Source organism: Emys orbicularis, chromosome 22 (genome assembly GCF_028017835.1).
Source record: "Emys orbicularis isolate rEmyOrb1 chromosome 22, rEmyOrb1.hap1, whole genome shotgun sequence".
NCBI classification, from domain to species: domain Eukaryota; kingdom Metazoa; phylum Chordata; order Testudines; family Emydidae; genus Emys; species Emys orbicularis.
The window spans coordinates 666,666-690,852 of NC_088704.1; the positions used below are offsets into that span (position 1 = coordinate 666,666).

General features: G+C 47.1%; 1 protein-coding gene across 7 annotated transcripts in view; it reads right to left on the reverse strand.

Moving 5' to 3' along the window:
- The window catches only part of HP1BP3 (heterochromatin protein 1 binding protein 3), an 86,005-nt gene that overhangs the window by 28,529 nt on the left and 33,289 nt on the right, over positions 1-24,187 (reverse strand). For 6 of the 7 annotated variants that reach the window (XM_065421204.1, XM_065421200.1, XM_065421201.1 and 3 more), the window contains 7 exons: positions 23,727-23,874; positions 22,036-22,195; positions 19,349-19,492; positions 18,084-18,164; positions 1,883-2,037; positions 1,102-1,192; positions 113-272 (listed from right to left, as the gene is read on the reverse strand). In XM_065421204.1, the coding sequence (XP_065277276.1) occupies positions 113-272; positions 1,102-1,192; positions 1,883-2,037; positions 18,084-18,164; positions 19,349-19,492; positions 22,036-22,195; positions 23,727-23,874 (939 nt within the window). The remainder of the gene's footprint in view (positions 1-112; positions 273-1,101; positions 1,193-1,882; positions 2,038-18,083; positions 18,165-19,348; positions 19,493-22,035; positions 22,196-23,726; positions 23,875-24,187) is intronic. The other variant, XM_065421202.1, reaches the window with a different exon arrangement.

Below are 24,187 nucleotides of genomic sequence, written 5' to 3' on the forward strand. Positions count from 1 at the left end.
CGGTAAGTAAAACAGTTACATTTTTAACAGGGAGTATAGAGAATTCTGTGGCTTTTGGGACTCCTCGCTTAGTCTCTGTGAAACTAACAGCTATGAAGATTTGGAGTCATACCCTGGAAGTTGGAGTTGGTCCCTGGGTGGTTCTCCAGGACATACTTCTTCAGAGCTGTGGTGGAGCAAGTCTTCGGTTCATTCATGGCAGCAATAGCAGACAGGATGGCATCTTCCATCAGACTCCCACCAAGTAGGGGCTTCTCCCCTGATTTCTTCAGCTATTTTCCAAGAAGGAAGAGAAAAGCAATCAAGACAAAATTCTCCCAAACCAGCTCGGGACAAGACTCCTCTGCACCAGGTGAGCCAGGGCTCCTGCATTAGCACAGGAGCTACATTAAAACGTTGCACAGGGAATTAAAACGTTACATTAAAACATTGCACAGGGAATACTTCCTTCCCACCCACAAGGAGAAGACAGATTTTTTAGTCAATTGGCCAGAAATGCTGTTTATTGGAGCCACTGTCCCATCTCCAAGATACACAGGAGATATATTTTTAATATACTTAGTACTGTACGGTGTGCAGGGGACTGGACTAGATGACCTCTCGAGGTCCCTTCCAGTCTTAGGATTTATATTGAGTTGAAGAAACTAACACCACAGGCAAATTAACATGCCATGACCTTCCTCCATCCCACAGACCAGACAGCCATTGGCTTTAGACTTCCTTATGCCTCTGCCATGAGTGGGACACATGCACACACCTAGCAAAAGTATTTATGTTAAAAAAAACCCAAACCAAACACTTACCCCACCATCCTGCCTCATCACTCTAGTGAGTCAGAGCTGAAGCAGCATGTGGAGCACTACTGACAACAAACAGGCTATAAATCTCAGCAAGAATAGCTAGGTGTCCTGCTCCAAAAATGTAGACCAACCTAAGAATCCTAATATTCCACAATCTGAGAACTGTTGCATGTAAATCCTACTTGATAGGCTGCCAGAGAAGGTTGCAGCCCAATAAAATCAGATGGGGGAGAAAATAGAAGGATTATGTATGGTATAAACAACAACAGAAGGTGAAGTAAGACTAACTCTGGCCTCTGACCTGGAATGTTCCAGAAGCTCCTTTGCCTGTGATCTGCTCTAACTGGCCCTTCTCTACTGCTCTCTGCAGGGCATTCTTCAACAGCTGGGGTCTGAAAAAGATGGGCAATATAGCTTTAAAGGGGAGGTGGAGAGATGACACTTTACCCAGGGCATGAGAGTAACTATCAGCAAGTGACATGAGCAAGGAGTAATGGACATTATTTAAAGGTGAATTGACATTGTCTTCTGGTTCTACAGTTTATCCAGAAAAGATCAAGTTTCATGAGTCAAACTTTTAAATTGAAACAACTGTAAAGCAAATTTGTAGACAGGACAAGGTGGGTGACTTACTCACCAATCAGTCAATAGACAGAAGGCTCTTTACGTTCACCAATTAAAAGACTGTACATAACATCACATTTTTTGAAACCATCCACATGGGTGAACTAGCTGGCAGGCTGTGTGCCCTTTAAAGCATAAAAAAGGAAGTGGAATAAGATGCCAAGAGGAAACCTGTAAATATTCATATCCCAAAAACTAAAGGGATTACATTTATGTTATTGGTGGATGTGCAATATGAACAATTCAACCTTAGGGATCAGGAGTTTCATATGGGTCACAGAGAAAAAAAAAAAGTCACAGGAAAAAGCATTTTATTCTCAGCTTCTAGAAGGATATTACAATGCTGAGCTAAAAATGCCAGTCTCCTTAAAGGAGCAGAAGAGGGAATACCAACGGAAATTAGTGTTTCAAAACAGTGATAGAGACACCCATTACCAATATGTACCACCTGCACCTACCTTACATCCACCTTGAGTTTGGGGTAATACTGAGACACATATTTTTTGATCAGGCTGTATGAAGCTTCCTTAGGTTCACAAAGGCGGGTGAATGCCAACGGAAGGATGTCTTCTAGCTTGACTTGCTGCTCTGGAGTGGATGTGGAGGTACTTCTCTGAAATATATTTTTCAAAATATATCTAAAATCAGAACAGGGACTAGGGCTGTAGGATGGCCTCGTTGTTGAAAGAAAGGTTACTTATAGTAACTGGAGTTCTGCAAGATGTGTTGTCTCTATGGCAGCGGACTCCAACCTTTACACGCCCAAGATCACTTTTTGAATTTAAGGGCAACCCAGGATCTACCCCGCCCCTTCCGCGCTCACTCCACTCCACCCCTCCCCCCCGCTCGCTCACTCTCCCCCACCCTCACTCACTTTCAGCAGGCTAGGGCAGCGGGGTGGGGTTCGGGAGGGGGTGCGGGCTCTGGGCTGGGGTCGAGGGGTTCGCAGTGTGGGAGGGGTCTCTGGGCTGAGCCTGGGGCAGAGGATTGGGGTGCAGGAGGGCATGAGGGGTGCAAGCTCTGGGAGGGAGTTTGGGTGCAGGAGGGGGGTCCGGGCTGGGGAAGAGTGTTGGGGTGCAGGAGGGAGTATGGGGTGCTGGCTCTGGGAGGGGGCTCAGGGCTGGGGCAGGAGCTTGGGGTGCATGAGGGGACATGGGCTGCTGGCTCTGGGAGGCTGCAGGTTGGGTGGTGGAAGACAAATGCTAGTCCTGCTGTACTTATGCTACTCCTGGTCTTAATGGTGCAGAGCTATTCATAACCTGCCCTTGAAGGTGGGCGGCACTTACCTCGGGTGGTCCCGGCCCCACCCCGCTCCTGGAATGGGCCAACGCGCCCTTGCGGCCCCTTGGGAGGGGGCACGTAGTCTGCACGCTGCCCCTCTCTGCAGGGACCGCCCCCACAACTCCCATTGGCCACAAGTATCAGAGAGGTAGCCGTGTTAGTCTGGATCTGTAAAAAGCAACAGAGAGTCCTGTGGCACCTTTAAGACTAACAGATGTATTGGAGCATAAGCTTTCGTGGGTGAATGCCCACTTCGTCGGATGCATTCACCCATGGAAGCTTATGCTCCAATACATCTGTTTAGTCTTAAAGGTGCCACAGGACTCTCTGTTGCTATTGGCCACAGTTTCCCAATGGGAGCTGCGGGGCGGTGCTTGCAGGCAGGAGCAGTGCGCGGAGACTCCTACCCCCCCACTTCCCCCAAGGCCACGGAGGCGTTTTGGGCCGCTGGCCGCTTCTGGGAGTGGCGTGGGGCTGGGGCAGGAAGGGAGCCTGCCTTAGTGGCAGACCCAATGCACCACCGGAGATCGCAATAGACTGGGAGAGTCTCCAGGATTGACTAGTCGATCGCGATCAACCGGTTGCTGACCACTGCTCTATGGGTATTTACTGTGGGCGTGCATGTGCAATGTGCACCCGGGACTGGAAATTCTTCAATAGGTCCATGCCTGCACCTGTGCCTCCAACTGAGGGCATAACAGATGGCAAATACAGATGCAGGTGGTGATCCAGGCTGAAATCCTCTGAGAAGACACGAAGGGCTTGGTGCGCTCCAGGTAGAAAGCCAGGGCACACCTGACATCTAGGGTGTGCAGATGCCTCTCCTCGTTGGATGCGTGAGGCTTTGAACAGAACATGGGGAGGAAGATATCCTGGTTGACATGGAATTGCGACACCATGCACAGGAATGCTGGATGGGGATGCAGTTGGACCTTGTCCTTGTAGAATACCGCATACGGGAGCTCTGACACCAGGTCTTTAACCTTGGAGACTCACCTCACTGAGGTAATAGCTACAAGGAACACAACCTTCCATGACAAGTGTGAAACAGAGCAGGAAGCCAGAGGTTCGAAGGGAAAGCCAGTGAGTCTGGAGATGACTGGGTTGAGATCCCACTGGGGAATTGGGTCTTCCATTCCAACGCCCAGCTGAAGCGGCGCTTCCACTTTGCCAGGTATGTCGCCCTGGTAGAGGGTTTTCTGCTTTCCAAGAGGACCTGCTACTCCTGACTAGAGCAGACTTGCTTCTTGGGATTCAGCCACTCAGCAACCCCCCTGTGAGGTGGAGAGAGGTGAAGTTTGGGTGCAGAAATTGTCAGTGATTCTGAGAGAGTAGGTCTGGGCAGCTGGGAAGTGCCCACGGGGCTGCCACCGCTAAGTCCATGAGCATGCTGAACCAATGCTGGCGTGGCCAAGCTGGGGCGATCATAATGATTCGTGCCTTGTCCTTCTTGATCTTCAAGAGGGCCATGCCAATGAGTGGGACTGGTGGGAAGGCATACATCAGGTCACCTGACCAAGACAGGAGGAAGGCATTGGATAGCGAGCCACTGTCGAGACCTTGCAGAGAGCAGGACTGGTGACATTTTCTGTTTTGTCTGGTGGCGAACAGGTCCACTTGGGGAGCTCCCCACTTCTGGAAGAGCATCCTGACGACCTCCGAGTGGAGGGACCACTCGAGGTGAGAGAAGAAGGACCTGCTGAGGCGATCCGCCAGCGTGTTCCGGACACCCGGGAGGTGTGAGGCTTCCAAGTGGGTAGCATGCTGGATACAGACGTCTCACAGAGGAAGAGCTTCCTGACAAAAGGCTGACGATTGAGCTCCTCCCTGTCTGTTGACAGAACATGGAGGCCATGTTGTCTGTCAGCACCTGCACTACACAACTGCACAGATGGGGAAGGAACAATTCGCAAGCCAGGTGGATGGCCCTGAGCTCTCTGATGTTTATGTGCAGCGACAGCTCCTTTCGAGACTATAGCCCCTGAGTTCTGAGTGTACCGAGGTGCGCTCCCCAACTGAGGTTGGATGCATCTAAAATCAGGGACAATGTGGGCCATGGATTCGGGTTGCACCACCACTGCTGAGAGGTGAGTATCCGCGGCAGGACCATGAGAAGTTTGTCCAGTTGAGGTCTGGCCGGGGAGCAGACAGATACCAGCCACATCTGGAGAGGTTGGAGCCAGAGTCTCGTGTGCTGGACAACGTAAGTGCATGCCACCATGTGCCCTAATAGCCTGAGACAGACTCAGGCTGTGGTGAGCAGTGACCTGGGCGATCAGATCTTACATTGCCCTGAACCTGGCTTCTGGCAGGAACGCTCTGGCTTAGGTAGAGTTGAGGACCACTTCGATAAACTCTATCCTCTGCACCGGTACCAATGTTCAATTTTGTTCGTTTATCAACAGGCCCAGTGCTTGACAGGTGGCTCGCAGTGTCATGAAACTGCATTGGACATGGTGCCTAGAGCGGCCCTTGATGAGCCAGGCATCAAGGTACGGGTAGATCTGGATACCCTGACATCTGAGGTAGGCTGAGACTACTGCCGTGCACTTTGTAAATATCCTTGGCGCCATCGCTAGGCCAAATGGGAGCACTGCAAACTGGCGTTCCCGATGACAAATGTAGGAACCTTCTGTGGCCGTGAAATATTGAAATATGAAAGTAAGCGTCTTTCAGATCGAAGGCAGTGTACCAGTCTCCCGGATTGATGGGGAATGATGGAGGCCAGGGAGACCGTGCTGAACTTCAACTTCTTGAGATACTTGTTGAGGCTTTGCAGGTTGAGGATGGGGTGTAAAATAAAAAATTTGAATGAGTAAAACCCTTTCTCTCTCAAATGCTGTGGAACTTCCTTCACAGCTCCCACCCGCAGGAGGCCTTGCACCTCCTGAGCGAGCAGATGCTCATGAGTAGGGTCCCTGAAGAGGGACGGGGAGCGGGGGTGGGAGGGAGGGATAGAAAGGAATTGGAGGGTATACCCCCCCGCCACAGTGCTGAGCACCCACTGGTCTAATCTTATAGAAGTCCAAGCAGGGAGGTAGGGCAATAAACAGTTGGATCCAACACCCCTTTTGTTTTCCAAGATACCGGTTAGAAGGTCACCCTCGACCACACCCTCAAAATACCTGTTTGTTATGCAGCTGGTGGAGCTCGAGTGAGCCGAGGCGGCTGGCAGTTGGACTTGTCGGCGCTTAAAGCCCTTGCCCTTTTCACAGAAGGGCTCTGATCGGGACTGGCTCCTGAATCTGTGGGTCTGCTGCAGTTTGAATTACTTTCTTGCGGGCGCTGTTGTGTAAAGGTCCAGGGAGTGCAAAGTAGCCCTAGAATCTTTCGGGCCATATAATCCATTGTCCGCTCCAAAAACAGTGCCAGGCCATTGAAGGGGAGGTCCTGGATTGACTCCTTTACTTCCACCAACACCCCAGACGATTGCAGCCAAGACGCGCGCCTCATGGAAATGGCTGAAGCCATAGTCCTGGCTGCAGAGTCCGCCACGTCTGAGGCTGCTTGGAAGGCAGTCCTTGCCACTGTCTTGCCCTCGTCTTTTTAAAATTCATATGGGTCTCTCCTGCTGGTAATCCAGCAGGTCCAAATTTCATCCAACTTTGTGGGGATTTGCAGGGAGGGGATAAGGGAGTTTCCTAGCTTTGTTTTTTTATGTTATGTTAGATTGCAATTCCTACAGAGGACAGCTTGCTTATTTACCAAATCAGCGGTCATGGTTCACCAGTGTGGTCAGATGTTCGGCTGCGTATGTGTTTTTTCTCTGTGTTCTCCCTGTGTGCTGCCCCAGCTCTGCGCAGACAGCTGGCACAGCAGCCCTCGAGCAAACCACCCAATGATCACAAGATCCGTCAAGGTATGAAAGCACCAGGCCAGGTTTATTGTCGATGAAGCACGGTACTAGTATCCCGTACACTCTACTGGACCACTAATACATGTATGCCTGTAACAATGAATTAGCTCATTGAACGGCAGAACTTTCTGTTCCTCCCTAGGCGAGACAAACACACTCCCTCTGAGATGCATTTTTATACCCTGATACAAACAAGTTACGAACAGCCCCTCTGACATAATTACTTGATTATGACATGGCTAGTTATTGCCCATTACCTTGTACATGTTGGTTCGATCAAAGTATTTTATAACGTTTTATAAACATAATGTTATAGTCATAGTGGCCAAGTAGGGCCTGGTGATTGGCCCCTCTCAATTGGAAGCTGGTAGCTGAATACATTTTTCTGCCAAAGAGATCAAGCTTCTTCATCTCTTTGTTCTTAGGGATCAAACCCAGTTGCCCTTGTCTGTCGCGCTCATTGGCCGTGGATACGACCAGCGAGCTCGGGAAGGAGTGGGTATAAAGGTATTCAAAGCCCTTGGCCGGGGACATAATATTTCCGCTCCACCCGCTTGGAGATGGAGAACAGGGAGGAGGGAGTTTGCCACAAGGCCTTGATCAGTTTTACCACTCCCTCGTGGACGGGTAAGGCCATCTTAAGAGGGGGCGGCTGCACTCAAAATGTTGAATAGTGTGGAGGGTTCCAACAACTCCTTGGCCCCTAGCTCCAGGTTTACTGCCACCCTTTTAAGTAGCTCTTGATGAAGGCCTTGCTACTACCTCATCAGGTGAAGAGGATGAGGAGTTAGGTATAGGCGGGTCAGTCAACTCCGTTTTCCCTGCCAGGGGAGCCTCGGCTGAGGCTGGCTGCTCTTGGGGACTCTGCTCTGATTCCTCCTCTGAGTCAGGGGGCGGGCGGGAGACTGTCACCAACCACTTCTCAGATATCTCTGAGACTGACCGGTGCACATGCTCCAAAATCTGAGGAAGCCCCCAGGGGTTCCAGAACTGCCACGGAGCTCATGCGCTCACAGGCGGTACCAGGGGGAATCCTGATGCCTCCGGTGGGTGATTTGGCCCGCAGGCAATGCACCTTCCTTGCTTTCCAAGCTTGAGGAGGAAGAAACTTGTCTCCGGGACCAAGGAGGTACTGCTTCCACCTGTCTGTCCTTTCCATGCTGGCCGTCCCCACATTCTTCTCTTGGGGACCAGTGCTGGGATGTCGACACCTGGTGTTGTGTCTCCGGTGATGGCAGATTAGTGAGCATAATGCGGCGATCAACGCCTCGCACTCTGAGAGTGGTGCCTCTCTATTGACCTCGAGCAGGAGCAGGGAGACCTTCGTCTCTATTCCAGAGATCATCGATGGGCCGCTGGAGGCCTGTATCGACAATCTGGAGATTGGGGACGAGACTCCGGAGACTGGCGCTGTGAGTCCCGAGAGTGATGCAGATGCTCAGGGGACCGGTGCTGGGCCTCTGGAGACTGGCGACTCACCTCTGTCGGTCCCCGCCAGACAGCTGGTGATCAACATCGGGATCCAGACAGCAGTGCCTAGAGTCCAGGGAGTGGAGCCGGGAACTCTGGCAGGTAATCTGACTGATATTGGAGGGCTGGCGGCGTTGCTCTGGAGACTGCTGGCAGGATGCCACCTGCGGCGTTGCCGGGGATCGGTGCTGCGGAGTCAGAGATCGCTAAAAGGGCCCCCACGGTGGGTTTGCCCCTAGAACGGGCAACCTCACTGGCAGGCGTCAGCGGCAACGGAAGGCGTAAGTGGCCTGGAAGGTGTAAGGGCCGCTTCCTGGGGTGGCGGGCGGGTCTCGGAGGAAGCTTGACAGCTCTGTGGACACTAGAGCCTGGCTACAGAGGGGGTGAGTTGCCTCACCCAAGTCTTTGCTCGCCTCCGGCTCTCTCCTTCCTCTTACGGGATATATGATACTGCCCTCTCCCAGGCTTTTTCTGATTCTTAGCCGACGCTGGGAATGGGGAGGTCCCAGAGGTTGGTGGCACACACTGCACTGACATGGCAGTGCTCAGGGTTGAGTCCAATCTGGCTAGCTCGGAGGCCGACTCCATAAGGAGTGCTTGAAGCCGAATGTCCCACTCCTTTTTGGTGCGCAGCATGAAACTTTTACAGATGCAACACTTGTCATTTACGTGGATTTCCCTCAAGCACTTCAGACAGCTTTGGTAGGGATCACTGATAGGCATAGTTTTTTTTTAGCAGTCAGAAGGCTCGAAGTCCGGGGACCGGGGCATGTCCCATCCCTGGGCTAAGTCCTGTAGGGGACTATTTCTACACTAAACATTAAGGGAACTATTAAAAACTAAACAGAAAAACGCTAAAAAACTATATACAGTATAATCACAAATAGGAACACTAACTGTATAACAAGGTAAAGCTTGCTGCAGCAAGGGAATGTTCCAGCACCATCACTGGTGGTTAAAAAAAGAACTGAAGGGGGCGGGGGAAGCCAGTGGTGCCCCTTATACCAGAGCATACACGCACCACTCTAGAGGGCACCAGAGCCGGTTCCCTATGGATACTACTGAGGGAAAAAACTTCTGGCACTGGTGCATGTGGCAAGCACACATGCCTACAACAGAATGAACATGAGCAAGCACTCGAAGAAGAACCTTGTCTTTATGAAAAACTGTATAAGGTAGGTGTGACATAAGGGCCCCAACCTTCTCTCCCCTTCTAGCCAAGGTAATCGCTGTCAAGGAGGCAACTTTTCAAAGGAAGATGGAGGAGACAGCAGAAGACCAAAGGTTCAAATGGTGGTCTCATAAGAGCTGAAAGTACAATCTTCAGCGCCCTGACAGGGACAGGTTTTGAAACTGGAGGGGGAAATGGGGGGGGGGGGGGGAAAGAAATAGGATGGGACTGTCCTTATATTGCCCTTCAGGAATTTCACAGTAGTAGGATGGGTAAAGACTGAGCACCCCTCCACTAGGGCGTTAGAAAGCACGGAGAGCTACCGTGTGGAACACGTAGGGAGTACATAGACAAGCCTGACTTTTTCAGTGAGAGAAGATAGTCCAGTACGAGGGGTATTCCCGATGCCTCAGGATGTAAGTGGTACTCCAGAACCAAAGGGAGAATCGTATCCACTTCAGTGTAAATGCTATTCCACTGAGAGGGTCTCCTGCTGTTGTTGTTTAGGATGGATTGAACATTCTGAGAGCATGCCCTCTCTATGCTTGTTGTCCATCCAAAAACCACGCTGCCAGATGCAGGGAAGCTGGGTCGGAGTGGTTTGTCCTGCCCATGTTCTGGGACAGCAGGCCCAGGAATGGTTGTAGGTGGACACATGGATGGAAAGCTAGCTTTAGGATGGTGGTGAACCAGAACTGCCTCAGTCACTAGGGGCCTGTCAGGATCACTGTCACCCCAACAAGCTTGATTTTATCCAAGTACACGAGGTACCAGGGGGATGGAGTGAAGGCATACATCAACGGGTCTGACCATTGTACCAGGAAGTCATCCCCTTGGAGTTGAGGTCCTGGGCAGCCTGGGAGCAGTATGACAGGCACTTCTTGTTCCGCTGGGTCAAAAAGAGATCCTAAGATAGGACCTTCTTGCTGAAAAATGCGCTACACTATCAACAGGTAGGAGTTCCTACTCGTGATCCACATAGAAATGTCTGCAGAGGGAGTTATTATTGCTGGAATGTGTACTGCTGAGAGGGTGATCTGGTGGCCTGAGGCACCAATTCCAAAATTGGATTGCCTCTCTGCAGAATGGGGTGGATCTTGCTTCTCCTTGTTTATGTTAGACTGTGTTCATATTGTCTGACTTCACTTGGATGTGTGGAGACTGGATAATGGGTAGAAACATCTTGCAAGCTTTGTGAATTGGCTGAAGCTCAAGCAGGTTGATATGCAGCCTAGATTCTTTTGGGGACAAGGAGTTGTGGGCTGTCTGGTCATAGAGATGTGCTCTTTGTACGTGGCACGGGAACAAAGGGACTCCCACGTAAACCATGTCTCTGCTGTCCCACCAGCACATTCCATAGAAGAGAAACTTTGTCCAATGAGTACCTGACTGGGACACAGACTATCCTTAACCATGTTTGGAGGCACTGCAGGTGCAGCCGTGCAAACAGGGTGACATAAACCACATGGCAGTGTGCACCTAACAGGACCAAGCAGGATCATACTGTAGTCTGAGGACTGAGACAAAGCTGGGCAATGAGATACTTCAAGACTGATTCCTTGCCATGAGGGAAGTAGGCCATTGCTATGAATGAGTTCAGATCCATCCCGACTAATTATATGATTTGCGTGGGCGTTAAAGTTGACTTGTCTAAATTTAGCTGGAATCTCAGGAATGAAGGAGCTGACGTGCAGCAGGGGCTGCTGCTTACATTTCCTGACATGACCATCCCATAAGCAGCCAATCATCCAGGTAGGAAAATGTTGGTCTGCCTTGGCTACCACTACAAGCGCTTTTGTAAAGACCCTCAGGGCCATCAGGAGGAACCTTTTTTTTTGGAGGGGGGGGGGGGGGGGAGAGAAGGGGAATGTCCAAATGAAAGTATGCCTCTTTCAAATCAAGGGCCGTAAACCAGTCACCTCAGTTGAGGGAGGGTATCAGAGGCCAGGGTGATCATCCTGAACTTTGAGCGCTGAAGACATTCAACTGCCTGAGGTACAGCATGGGCCTCCAGCCCCCCTTCTTTTAGGCGTGAGAAGTACCTTGAGTAAAAGCCCTTCCCTAGATGAGGGGGTAGTATGGGCTCTATTTTGAGAATCCTCTAATGAGACGGGTCCCTGAAAAGGGACTGGGATGGGGAGAGAGCAACTTTAGTGTGTAGCTGTTTGATAGCATCCAGGACCCATTTGTCCACTGTGATAATGCAAGAGAACTGGGAGACAATGGGCCAGACAGCCACCAAAAGTGGGGATAGTGAGCAGCGCAGAGACTGGTAGATGCCCTCATGTATCGCATCAAAATACTTTCTGGAGGCAGCTAAGACAGTAGAGTAGAGTGCAACAGTGTGGGATGCCAGCCATGCTGCACAATTCCTTGGGGGGTGGGAAATGTCACAGGCTCACAGGGTGGTTGGGGGGAGCTTAATGAGACAAGTCCCGTGGGGACCTTGGGAAAGGATACAGATGGATTATGTAGGATCCCTACCATTAAATTATGGGGGGGAAAAAAATCCATTTATACTGGTGGTGGTAGATGCTTTTAGCAGGTGGGTGGAGGCATTCCCAACAGGATACCAAACTGCCAAGGTGACAGCTAAAAATCTGGTCAATAAGGTATTTACTTGTTGGGGGGTTCCAAAAATAAATTGACTCTGACCAAGGAGCTGCTTTCCAATCAGATCTGATGGGGGAGCTCACAGCACTCACCGGAATCACACAGCTGTTCCATATTGCTTATCACCCGCAGGCTGTGGGACAGGTGGAACGCATGAACCGCACTATTAAAAGTGAATTGAGAAGGGGGGTAGAAAAAGGAGGGAAAAATTGGTCACAATTGTTACCCTTTGTTCTAATGAGAATACGGGCCCGAGAATCAAAAGGTATAGGATTCTCCCCCCCCATGAAGCTCTTATGGGAAGGCCAATGGAACAGTGGGAAATTGTGCTTACTCCAGTACCTGGAGAGATTACTACACATGGATTAACACAAGAATGGGTTTTAAGCCTAATTAACCGCAGCAGGCAGTGGCCTGGCAAAATGAGCAAGGAGCAGCAAAAGTCAAAACATGGTATAATCTACCAGGAGAACACAATATACTGCAGTGGGTGATTGAGTGATATACCAGATTCCCAGCTTGATAAAAACCCTGGCTGGGATGATTTAGATGGGGTTGCCCCTGCTTTGAGCAGGGGGTTGGACTAGTTGACCTCCTGAAATCTCTTCTAACCCTAATCTTCTATGATTCTACGATTCCAGGACACCACCATTCATGAATGGAAGGGCCTTTACCTGGTCCTTAACCAATTAGGGCCCAGTTTACTATTACTGGCAACAGGAGTGGGTTCATTGTACACAAATAAAGAGGTACAAGCACACAAAAGATGAGAAACAGGAAACAATGATGTTATTTGTTTTACAGAAACAAAATTCAAAGGATGGTGGAATGGAGAGAAATCAACAACGCTAAAATGTGGAAAGGTAAATGGTACCGGTGGATGTGAATGTTTAATAATCCAGAACAGAGGTGTAACCACTCACCGAATACCCACCTGTGATTTAATGAAGGGGGAAGAGGAATGGGAACCAATTCCAGCCATACGGGTTAAGGGAGAGTGTAGAGAGGGAATGGAATTTGCTTCCGCCCCACTGGTAAACTTAATTATACTTGTAGTGCCCCTCCCAATATACGGTCCTGTTCTGTTCTGGGGGGTCTTGTGTCTGGGGGCGATGAGCCCACCTCTTATGTACCTGATGGGAGGGGTAAGGAGCGAGGTTACTTTTGGCCATGATCACTTTCTTGCAGACTTTGTGTCTCCTCCTTACACTTTCCCTGCTCCTCCAGCTGCTTGGTTACCATAGCAACTGATTAGCCCCCTTATCTTCTCTTGTTACTGAAAGGTAAGGCTACCCTCTGGGGGGCAAGGGGAGAGAAGGAGGGGAGTGCAGCCTTGTGCTTTCACTTACATTCTTTTGCTTGCTTATTCAGCCTATTTAAACTAAAAGCAAGGCCAGAAGCAAGATTATTTATTATTGTTTAGTCTTTACCCTATTTACTTCACATTCTCCTAACACGGACCATCAATGACTATTAGCCATGATGGTCAGGGACAACCCCATCTTCTGGATGTCCCTAAACCTCTGACTGCTAGAAGCTGGGACTGGATGACAGGAGATGGATCACTTGATAAATGCCCTGTTTTATTAATTTCCTCTGAATCATCTGGCACTGGCCACTATTGGGAGACAGGATACTGGGCTAGACAGACCATTGGTCTGACCCAGTATGGCCATTCTTATGTCATGCTCCAACACTGGAGCCAAAGGAATCCTATCCTGACCTATCCGGAACAGGAGTAGATGGGGAGCACATGACTGCACTGGAGCTTCCAATTCACAGCTGGGGCAAGCTATTGGTGGATGTTGGCCTGACTGAGTCAGGACATCCTATAGCAGGATTGGATCTAAGAATGACTGAGGATTCCAGATCTGTATAGATAGCTAGGTCCTAGAAGAGGGCATATCGAGGTCCAGCCTGCCAGGTGTCTTGGGCTTGGCCTGAACTGTCCATCTCACCTTAGAAGTGGAGGACTTATGCAGGGTCAGTACCACCAGTGCAGAGAGAGAATGATCCCTCCTGTTTCTACGCAGTACACGAGTTGTTACTGTCCTTTCACTGCAAGTTTTCAGCACCCTGGAAGCTCCCAATACCGTCAATGTAATCTTCTTCCTGTAGTCTAGGTGCACCTGTTCTGGGGCACAGAGTCTAGCAGGAGGAAGAGGCAAAGGAGACCTGTTTTTAGAGAATTTATGGGGAGATTTGTCCCTCTTCTTGTGGGGTTGTTGGCCCTTGCCTTCCTCATGCTTCTGCTTGATAGTCCATTTCTCGAGGCCTCCTATCTGTTGGGACAAGACACAGGAAGGGTGTTGCCCGGAGGCTCTGAATAGGTAGTTGGGGAGTAGGAGGGCCCAGGTTCTGAACAGGGCCTCATGGAGAGCTCCATAGCTTCTGAGCCTGAATTAGTGAGATTGCCTGGTACACAGGGAGAAGCGTGGCAGATGCCACACTTTGAAGGGATGTGTGCTTCCCCGAGGTAATACAGGAAGCTCTCATGTGGGTCGCTCAGTAGGAAGACCTGGGGGCTAGCCAGGCAAGGCTTGAAGCCTGGAACTTTGGGCATAATAGGTACCCAAAACTCAAGCTATTTAAAACTTTGAACAACTATTTACAATATTTACAGGTTTGACGAAGCAGAGCACTGAAGAGCAGAATTGGACATAGGAGGGTTCCATCACAGACCACAAGTTGTAGAAAAGGAACTGGAGGGACTGCTGATCCGCACCACCCCTTATGTTCTTGGTTGGGGGCACAAAGAGGCGCAGAGTGCAAGCATGGACCAACGGACACTGGTATTGAAGAATTTCCAGTACCAGGCACACAGACAGCGTGCACACCCACAATGAATAGGGATCAGCACTTGAAGAAGAACCTGGCTACATGCTTAATAAAACAAAGTTACAATAAGGCAGCTTTTCAAACTTAATGTTGCATCAACAAGTTAAAGGGGCATTGTCTACATGAAATCTAGTCAATTTGTCTGGGATTTTCAAAGGAGCCTAATGGAGCTGGGCACTTGCAATCCCAGCCTTAAATAACAGAGTTAATACACCTGACCTGAATGCTCTTGACCACATGTGGGTTTAGTCACATCTTCCTTTTTATCGTTTTAATGTCTCTTCTCCCATTCCTAATTGCTGTGTGAAAGTTTTTATCTGTTTATGTGACTCTGACTTTACATTATCATCAAATGCACAAAAGCAAAACTGAAAAGGTAAGGTTCCCCCATGCATTCTGCATCAGTTCTATTAATCTGTAGAAACAAAAAAGACCGGAGTGTGATTTTTAAGTCGGTGTTCCTTTTAATCAAGCCTTCACACGTTGGTTTCCCTATCAGTTCCACAGTAGCAGGAGATGGATGATTAGAAAGGGGAGCTCTGCTCTTTAGACAAAAATATCCTGGTGAAGAATCAAAGGCAAGAAAATGCAGAAGATTTGTGAATAGTTATTCACGTGTGGGAACTGCACATCCAGACAGTTTTCACAACAGGTCAGGTTGCTAGCTACTTGTTTTTAATTAGATTATTAATTGCTGCTGCAGCAGGCTAAGTTATCCTACATGAAGAAAGCAAACAGCGATGAGAAATACTGATTTGCTTCAATGCTTTGCAAGGACATGAAGTGACATATTAGCATGGATCAGCTGCAGTAGTCTTTAATGCAGCAACACAGCTTTATTTTAAAAAAGGAACAACTCTGCAGTAGGTTCCTTCTCACACCTTAAGTACCCATAAATGTCACCATCATTATCCTTTCTAGGCCTCTTGGTTTCTTTGGTAGACAGGAAGTAAGCTCCAATATCTTCAAATACTCAGTGCAATACCACCTTTAAAACACCAGGACTCAAGTCTGGGACATCAATGGATATTCCATTTTTGTGGATTGGAGATCACTTAGTTGGCACCTAAAGCATAAATGCTGCACAGCCATTACCACAGCAAGGAGGGAGAGGGAAGCTAAGATGGAAGGGCATCTGAGCAAGGGCATCTGAGCTCAAGAACTATACCTGATTTTTAGGCATGATACAATATACATCACATTGCATCTCTGGCCTCCTTTCAGGAGAACTAAGACATTTGTATTCCCTTTCTTCCTCATTGCTGATGTAAGGGGTCCAATCTGTCAGCCCTGGAGACTGAAAGTCCTTCATTTATCCCACAGGAGCAAGGTTCCCTCACACAGCCCTGGGAGGGATCCACCTCTAAGAGTAAGAAGAGAAGCCCAATTCTCATGGCCATTCACTCTTCAGCCTCTCTATGGTGATTTTAGGTAGACGTCTGTCCACTAACAACTGTGATGACTACGAGAAAACCAGCCAACAACTCTCTAAACCACCTACTATAGAGAATTCAAAGACCACCCTGCATTACAATTCACACAGGAATTAAAGGAGATCATCAAATCCTTCCACAAACAGCTCCAGGAGAAACTCTACAACCTCATACCCCACAAACCTAACCCAGGGACCTTATACACACATCCCAAGATACATAAACAAGGGAACCCAGAAAGACCCATCATATCTGCCCACAGCACTCTTACTGAAGGAATATGAAAACCCATCCTCAAGCTACTCACCACATAAAGGGCCAGTTTCCCAAAGGACATAACTGACTTACTCCAGAAACTCTAACATTAACAACCTCTCTCAGAATACCATCCTTGCCACCAGATGTCATATCAACATCCCTCATCATACCGCTGCCTCCCTCAAATATCTATAAGACAATAGACAATACTTACATAGCCACACCAAAAACTTTAACAAACTCATTCATTTCATCCTTATCCATAACAACTTTACATTTAACACTCTGTCCAAATCATGGGAACAGCCATGGGTACTATGACAGCTCTTCAATATGTTAATCTCTTCCTGGGCCACCGAAGAATCTCTCGACAAATGCACCACAAAACCTATGATATACCTGAGATTCATCGATTATATTTTCATCCTCTGGACAGACAACCTAAACTCCCTCAATAGATTTCCACCACAACTTCAACGCCAACACCCACACATCAAACTCTCTTTAGAACACTCCCACACCAGCATGAACTTTCTGGACACCACGATCAGCTTTAATAATGGAACCTTACAGCCAACCATACACAAGAAAGCCACAGATCACCACACACTTACCTCCACAGATTCAGTAACCACCTCAGACACACCAAGAAATCTGCTATCTACAGCCAGGCACTCAGATACCATAGAATATACTCTGAGGAGAAAGTCCAGGAAACACACTCTAAACCACTTAAAACCACCTTCACCAGAGAAGTCGAAAGGAACAGGGCACCCAAATACTGAGGAAACTTGCTTCAACATGGAACAAAAATACCCAACCCCCCTTTTGTGACCGTTAAATAGCCTCCCAGACTCACCAAGCTCATCAGACCAGGTCACATCAAGTCAAAGCAGCACCAGACTCTGCCATCACAACAAATGCATAACCTACAGACATCAACACCCCCCAGGACACACCTTTTAAAATCCATGTGTCCTACATGTACCTACCACAATGTTTGATGTATCTCAGCCAGTGCATCAAATGCCCCTACAAGAACTATGTGGGTGAAGTGAGACAAACACTACGTTCTCGAATGAGCTCTCACAGGAAGAAAAAAAAACCACTATACAATTGTGGGTGAACACTTTTTGCAAATATCCATATCTGACTTTTCAGTCCTCATCCTCAAAAGGAAACTTCAAAAGAAGGCCCTGGGACCATAAATTCATAACTCTGTTAGACACTAAAAGTCATGGACTCAAAGACACTGGTTTTACGGCTAATTACAATTTGTAACCTACTAACCTTCTTTTCCTATGACTGTAGAGGTACTATTGCTAAAATCATTTTAAATGGTTTCCTGCAACGTGTTAACCACTTATGCTTAACAATCTGTCCCACCTGGTATTTAGCTGTGACACTGATTACTTTTTCCGGAGCCGAAAAAGAGCTCTATGAAGCCTGAAAGCTTGTACCTTCCATTAACAGAAGTTGATCCAGTAAGAGATATTATGTAACCCACCTTGTCTCATTAAGAACTAGACAGACCAACTAAATGATTTCTATGATAGGAAAAAATTACCTGTGAGAACATGTTTTACTGATTATATTTGGGAAAGAAGGGGAAGGAGCAGCTGTTGGGTGTCTGTTTTTTGGCCATACTGCATTTTGTACAATATGTTTTTTGTTGTATTTTGCTGGGCACCTCAAAGGCCTTTGAGACCATATTTATTATTAAAACTGATACATCTTACCTTTCTGTCTCTGGATTTCGGAATAGTTTTCCCTGCATTAGAGACCACCACAAAACTCCCAGAGGCTCCCTTTCCTTTCACCTATTTTAAAAGAATAATTTCCATTTCATTCCCCAGTAAGCAATAAATTAACTTTCAATAATGGCCAGTTGAGAAAGGCTGTAGTATATCGTGCCAAAGAATTACCTCTACACTGCGCACCTTACAGTGACACAGGAGAGCTCTCCTGCCAACAAAATAAAACCACCCCCAATGAGGGGCGGTAGCTTTGTTGGTAGGAGAGCGTCTCCCGCCGACAAAGTGCTGTCCACACCGGCGCTGTTCATCGGTAAAACTTTTGTCGGTCAGGGATTTTTTCTCCCCCCCCACATCCCCAACTGACAAAAGTGCAGTGTAGACATAGTCTTAGATTAGAAGGCATCCTGGCAGTAAACTGCCACAAATCCAGAGACTTGGATTTGAGCCCTCTATCTTAATCATAGAGAGCAGCACACTGAACCTCAGAGGCAATGGTGATTTTAAACAATAGGGACTGACCTTTCTGTAAGGCTTTGTCTTCACTACCCGCCGATCCGGCGGGTAGCAATCGGTCTATCGGGGATCGACTTACCGCGTCTAGTGAAGACGCGGTAAAATCGATCCCTGATCGCTCTGCCGTCGACTCCGGAAATCCACCTCGGCAGGAGGCGGCAGCGGAGTCGGCGGCAGCGGTCGACTTTCCCGCGTCCTCACCGCTAGGTAAGCCGACCTAAAATACGCAACTTCAGCTACGGTATTCACGTAGCTGAAGTTGCGTATCTTAGGTCGGACCCCCGCTGCAGTGTAGACCTAGCCTAAGACTAAGGAGCTAGTTGGTAACAAAAGGCAATTATAACAGCATAATCTGTTTGCCTTGAGCAGATGATCCTGTGATGCTGGAAATCTGATGTTGCCAGGACAAAAAACATACTTTTAAATGAGACATGCTGATACAAAGGTGAGACAGCTAAAACTTACGGTGAAAACACAAGCTGTTGCAATGCCATAAACCACAGTTCACCATCAAGATATAAACAACTGTATCTTGTACAGAAACTTACGAAGTATATGGTTCCTAGAACAATGCTGACACCCTGTCAATGATCAAAGAAGCCGAGACAAAGGTATAGTAACCTTCATGAGAGAGAACAAGATCACCCAAATGACATGACTATTGAGTGTCTCACTACTTGGTTAATATGGGTGTTTTCACCCACCTCTGCAGTGCTGCTCAAAGTGGCTCTTACCTGTCTGATGACTCCCCTCTCCAGCTCCCTTTTCAGTGCTTGCTTTAGAAGATAGCCTCTCCTCTCAAGCTCCAGTGAAGGGTACTTGTGGATAATGTATTTACGTATGGCAACCACTGATGCACCACTCTTTTGAAAGCATGCCTGAAATAGAACCAACAGGTTAGCAAACCACATGCAACAGAACTACCTCTCCATGGGACCAGAGGGGTAGAGATTAACTGTTGCATATATGACAGCACAGTGGCCCAACATGCCAGGGCTGCCTTGGTCCCACATTGGTTTCAGAAGCAAAGAATAGAACTAACAATATCACATCTTTCTACCCTTCACAGACCGACTGAACAGCAGACAACATGAAAGTAGTGTGGTAAACAGGTGGACAGCTCACTTGTCCTGTGTCATGGAGTAGCAATTTTTGTTGTAACAGAGCTAGTCACTCCTTACAGCAAAATAACAACTGCACAACTGTTAATATGTTCCACCCATGTCAGACCGAGTTAATCACTGGTTACGGAAGTAATTGCCAAATTTCCACTCCCAATTTTTTGCCATGAATTTTGAGAGTGAAACTAGCAGGCTAAAAACAGAAACTAAGCTACAAATTCATATTTTAAAGTTGCTTCTTTCAGAGATTCAGGTTTAGGATACCAAGTGTTACTTTAAAATCTCCTTGTTAAGTATAAGATCTCTTGAGATTATAACAATACTATAATTCTGCTTGTTTTGTAGCCCAGTTGTTATCCTAAATCAATTAATTGGTAATTCCAAGGGTTTAATTTGATGAAACTCTAGGTATAAAGTCAATTTGCAGGTCTAGGTAGATTTAGGACAACTACCCACATGTACGGTCTTGTAACATGGGATGAATTTAACCCACACAGAGCACAGTTATAAGCCTTAGCATCTACACCGTTACCTGCCTCTTCTAAATAACAGCCAGCAATCTAGGATTTAGAGCAACCTAGAGTTTAGAGCATTTCTTCTCTCTTCCTCCAATGGATTTTGACGAAACTTCGGTAGACTGCAGGGGCAGGAGAGGTAGAGTCTTTTGCAACCAAGGCTGGTGGAGCCCAGACTCCCTGCGAAGGGAGTGTGCATTGAGTGAGTTCTAAGGGGAAGGTGGCAGTGTTACTGCTACAAAAAGGATCTTGGGCCACAGCCAGAAGTGGGGATGCAGTAGACTTAAGACCACTGACATTTTTGGACTTAATTTGCAGTATTTCATCCATTTTGAGCTTTGAAAAAGCTTTGAAAGACACACATAGCAAATTGCTGTGCCAATCAATGTAAGTCCGGTAGAACACAGCTAGAAGCAGAAGCACAGCAGATTGGTTAACTGATGCCAGCAGTCAACCAAAGTCAATGCAACAGTTTCTAATGAGTCAAGCAGGAAGAGGTACAAAGTCTAGACAGAGAAAAGTTAGTCAAGAGCCCCCCTCAGTTACATCACTGACTGAGAAACAAAACTCAAGTGCCAGGAGTCAAGAGTGTAGTAGGAAGAGGACTTGAAACATAAGCCCTTGTATCAGAGGCCTGAGCTAAAATAATGGTCAAAGCTGTGCTGATATAAAGCAGAGTCAGGCTGTGAGCTACGTAGGGCCTGCTCACAGAATCTGGCAAGAACAGGGCTGATATTGCAGAAACACAAATTCCTAAGAAGTGCTAGGCACAGGCCATGCATGCAAACCCATTCCAGAGGGGTGGTACCAGAAGACCTCGATACCAACACATTCCCCAAAAGATAACAGGAACATGCTAACCCATCTTGAAGATAAGGTCAGGATAACAGCATGATGGATAGAGATGTTTTGATCGAACCAACAGGTACATGGTAATGGGTGGTGGTTAGCTACGTCACAGGGTGGTATCTAGGTATGTCTGAGGGCAGTAACTAGCCACGTCAAGGGGGCAACACGTAACTTGTTTGTATCTGTGTATAAAGATGTATCTCAGAGGTAGTGTCTTTGTCTGGCCAAGGGGAGAATGGAAAGTCCAGCCATTCACTGAGCCAGTCCATTGTCACGAGCATACATGTGTTAGTGTACCACTGAGCCATGGCATTAGCACCGTTAGTCGGCAATAAACCTGACCAAGTTCCTTTGCTGAAAACCGAGTCTGTGGATTTAGTGGGCAGCTCAATCAAAGTCTGCTATCTCCGCAGAGCTGGGACAGCAGAGAGAGAAAACACACACACACACGCACACAGCCAACATCTGACCACAAGGAATTTCTGTCACCAAAGTCCAACAGTATACAATGTATTATAGCTAATGGTATAACTACACTACAAAAGGAAGTTTCCCTTTAAAAGTACAGTATTATTCATGTCTATACAGAAAGCTGGCCTGAACTCAAGGGCACAACATCACAGTGGGATTTCTGGACCTCCTATTATGATTATTTTCCCCTGCCCCACCATCGCAGCAGCACAGTTATGTTAATACAGATACAGGATCTCTTGCCTTATCTACGCACTTATAACATACTCCTTGTAGTATCTGAATACCTACTTGTCCATGCCTTAACACATGCTAAAGGTGATTTTGCTTACCCACAGTCAGAATTAAGTATATATTAGTCCCAAGATAAGAAACTGCAAGGATGCAACTGTGAATCCTAAGAATCCTCAGATTCATAATATATTTGATATCTGACATACAAAGGGAATGAAGTCTTCCACTTGCCTTGATGGCCTCAGTTAAGATAGCATCCATCTTTGGGCGTGAGGAGGCAGCCATCTGTGTTTGCTTCTGTGCTCTAGCTAGTTGGCTAGCAGAAAGTGTTGCCCATGAGGGAATGGTCTTTTTCACTTTCTTCTCCTTTTCTTTAGACTGATCCTTCTCACTTAGGGGGAAAAAAATAGTGACAGTAAGACAACAGATACTGCACCGAGACAGCCCATGGAGCAAAGAAGCAAAACTGAACGAAAAAAAAAAAATCTCAAAAGGTTGTCTTGAAAAGGAAGGGCTTTTTAAAAAATATAGGAGGAGGCTAAGTGGATAAAGCACTGAGGACTTTATATTAAATTGATATATTCTGAAGCATAGACTGTGGTAGTTCAGTACCAGAGGATAAATCCAAAACCCCTCAAAAGACCAATTAATTTATTGCATAACTAACAGACGTGTTCAAGACCAACAAGGACACAAGGAACTAGAGATCTGCCCTTGTCGCTTCAGCCAGAAGGATTCACACAGTATATCACACAACTCTGTAACTTTCCTTTGGATAACACAGGGTTCCAAGACAGAATGGAGGCCCATATGCGGGCCAGGTCTACCCTACAAACTTTTGTGGACATACCTGTGTCAGTCAGGTGTGACCAACACAGCTGTACCAGTCCCTAATGTAGATCGTTATATTGGCTTCTGCCAATGATGCTTGGTTAGCTTTTGGAGGGTGAGAGAGAACAGACATGATACCTAGAAGGAACTATGTGAGCAAAAGTACAGTTTTATTAGAATAAGCTGTGTCCACACTGGGAGCACTTTGCCAGTACAGTATAGTACTACACCTACATTGTCATAGAGCTCCTAGGCCTGGTCTACACTGTGTGTGTGTGTGTGTGTGTGTGTGTGTGTGTGTGTGTGTGTGTGTGTGTGTGACACACAACTTTAGCTATGTGAATCTACTTAGATCTAGTCGACTGCTGCTGCTCCCCCGTCGACTCTGCCAGTGGAGCCCATTACACAGAATCTCTGACTAGGACAGGAAAGACAGTTTGCCTGAATATTACTCCTACTTATTTACATTTGTGGGATTTGCCTACAGCCCAGCTGCACTTTGGAATCTTCTAGAAAAGCAATGCCTGTTGGGACCACAAGTAAGTATTCTGTGCCCCAAGAGTACACACAGTTCCCATCCTCTTCAGTGCCTTCCTTTTCACAACTTGCTGTAGATTCTCTGGGTCAAAACAGGAGTTTGTGTGTATGTACATCCCACAAACAGTAATATGCAGAACTACCTCAAAGAAGAATTGCTCATTTCAGGTCAGCAGTCAAGTGACGCAAGTATATCCCTCTCCCTGCACTAATGGAAACCCAAAAGATGGAGAATATGTTCAATATATTCAGACTAGCAAACCGGTTTGCAGAAAACATATGTATTTTCCAGGCAAATCTGGTTTGCAAGGGAAAAAAAATTCCACACAAATCATTTCCTGGGAAAAGTTATCTGCTACTGGATGAACCCAAGGAATTTGTCCCACCCCAAAACAAAATACTCAATTTTGTATTAATTTACTTCAAAAACAGCAGCTGCATTTTGGCTTCCATCCTTAGTCGTCTTTTTTCATTAAGATCCTTTACAAAAAATTTTCCAACTTCCCCTACAATCCCCCCCCAATTCCAGGCACTCAGAAAGGAGTATGTCTTACTCTTTTTTGGTTTCTTCAGAAGACTTTGCTTCTCCCTTCTCACTCTCTGGTTCTTTTGGCTGCTCTGTCTCACTGGATGTAGCAGGTGGAGTTTCATTCTCTTGCTCCTCTCCAGTAGAAGCAGATTCCTCTGAGCTGATTTCCGGGTCTAATGAAAGAATTGGAAATAGAAAGTCTGTATCCAAAACAAAACTCTACTCTTTAAAAAAAGGCACAGGGAGAGTTTATAAACACACCCAAAAGCAGCCATTTCCCCAGACAATCTCTGTGAAAAACTCAAATTATCCATTTAAACTAAACTTTAAATAGTTCTATTAACTTATTAATCTCTTCAGTATGTCGTGATTAGCAGTCAAAATGCCAGAGCAAGCTGCAAAACAGACATTACATACAAATTCTCAAACTGAATTAACTCACTTTTCTCATTTCACCCACTCCCCCCCACATTTTCTTTACCTACA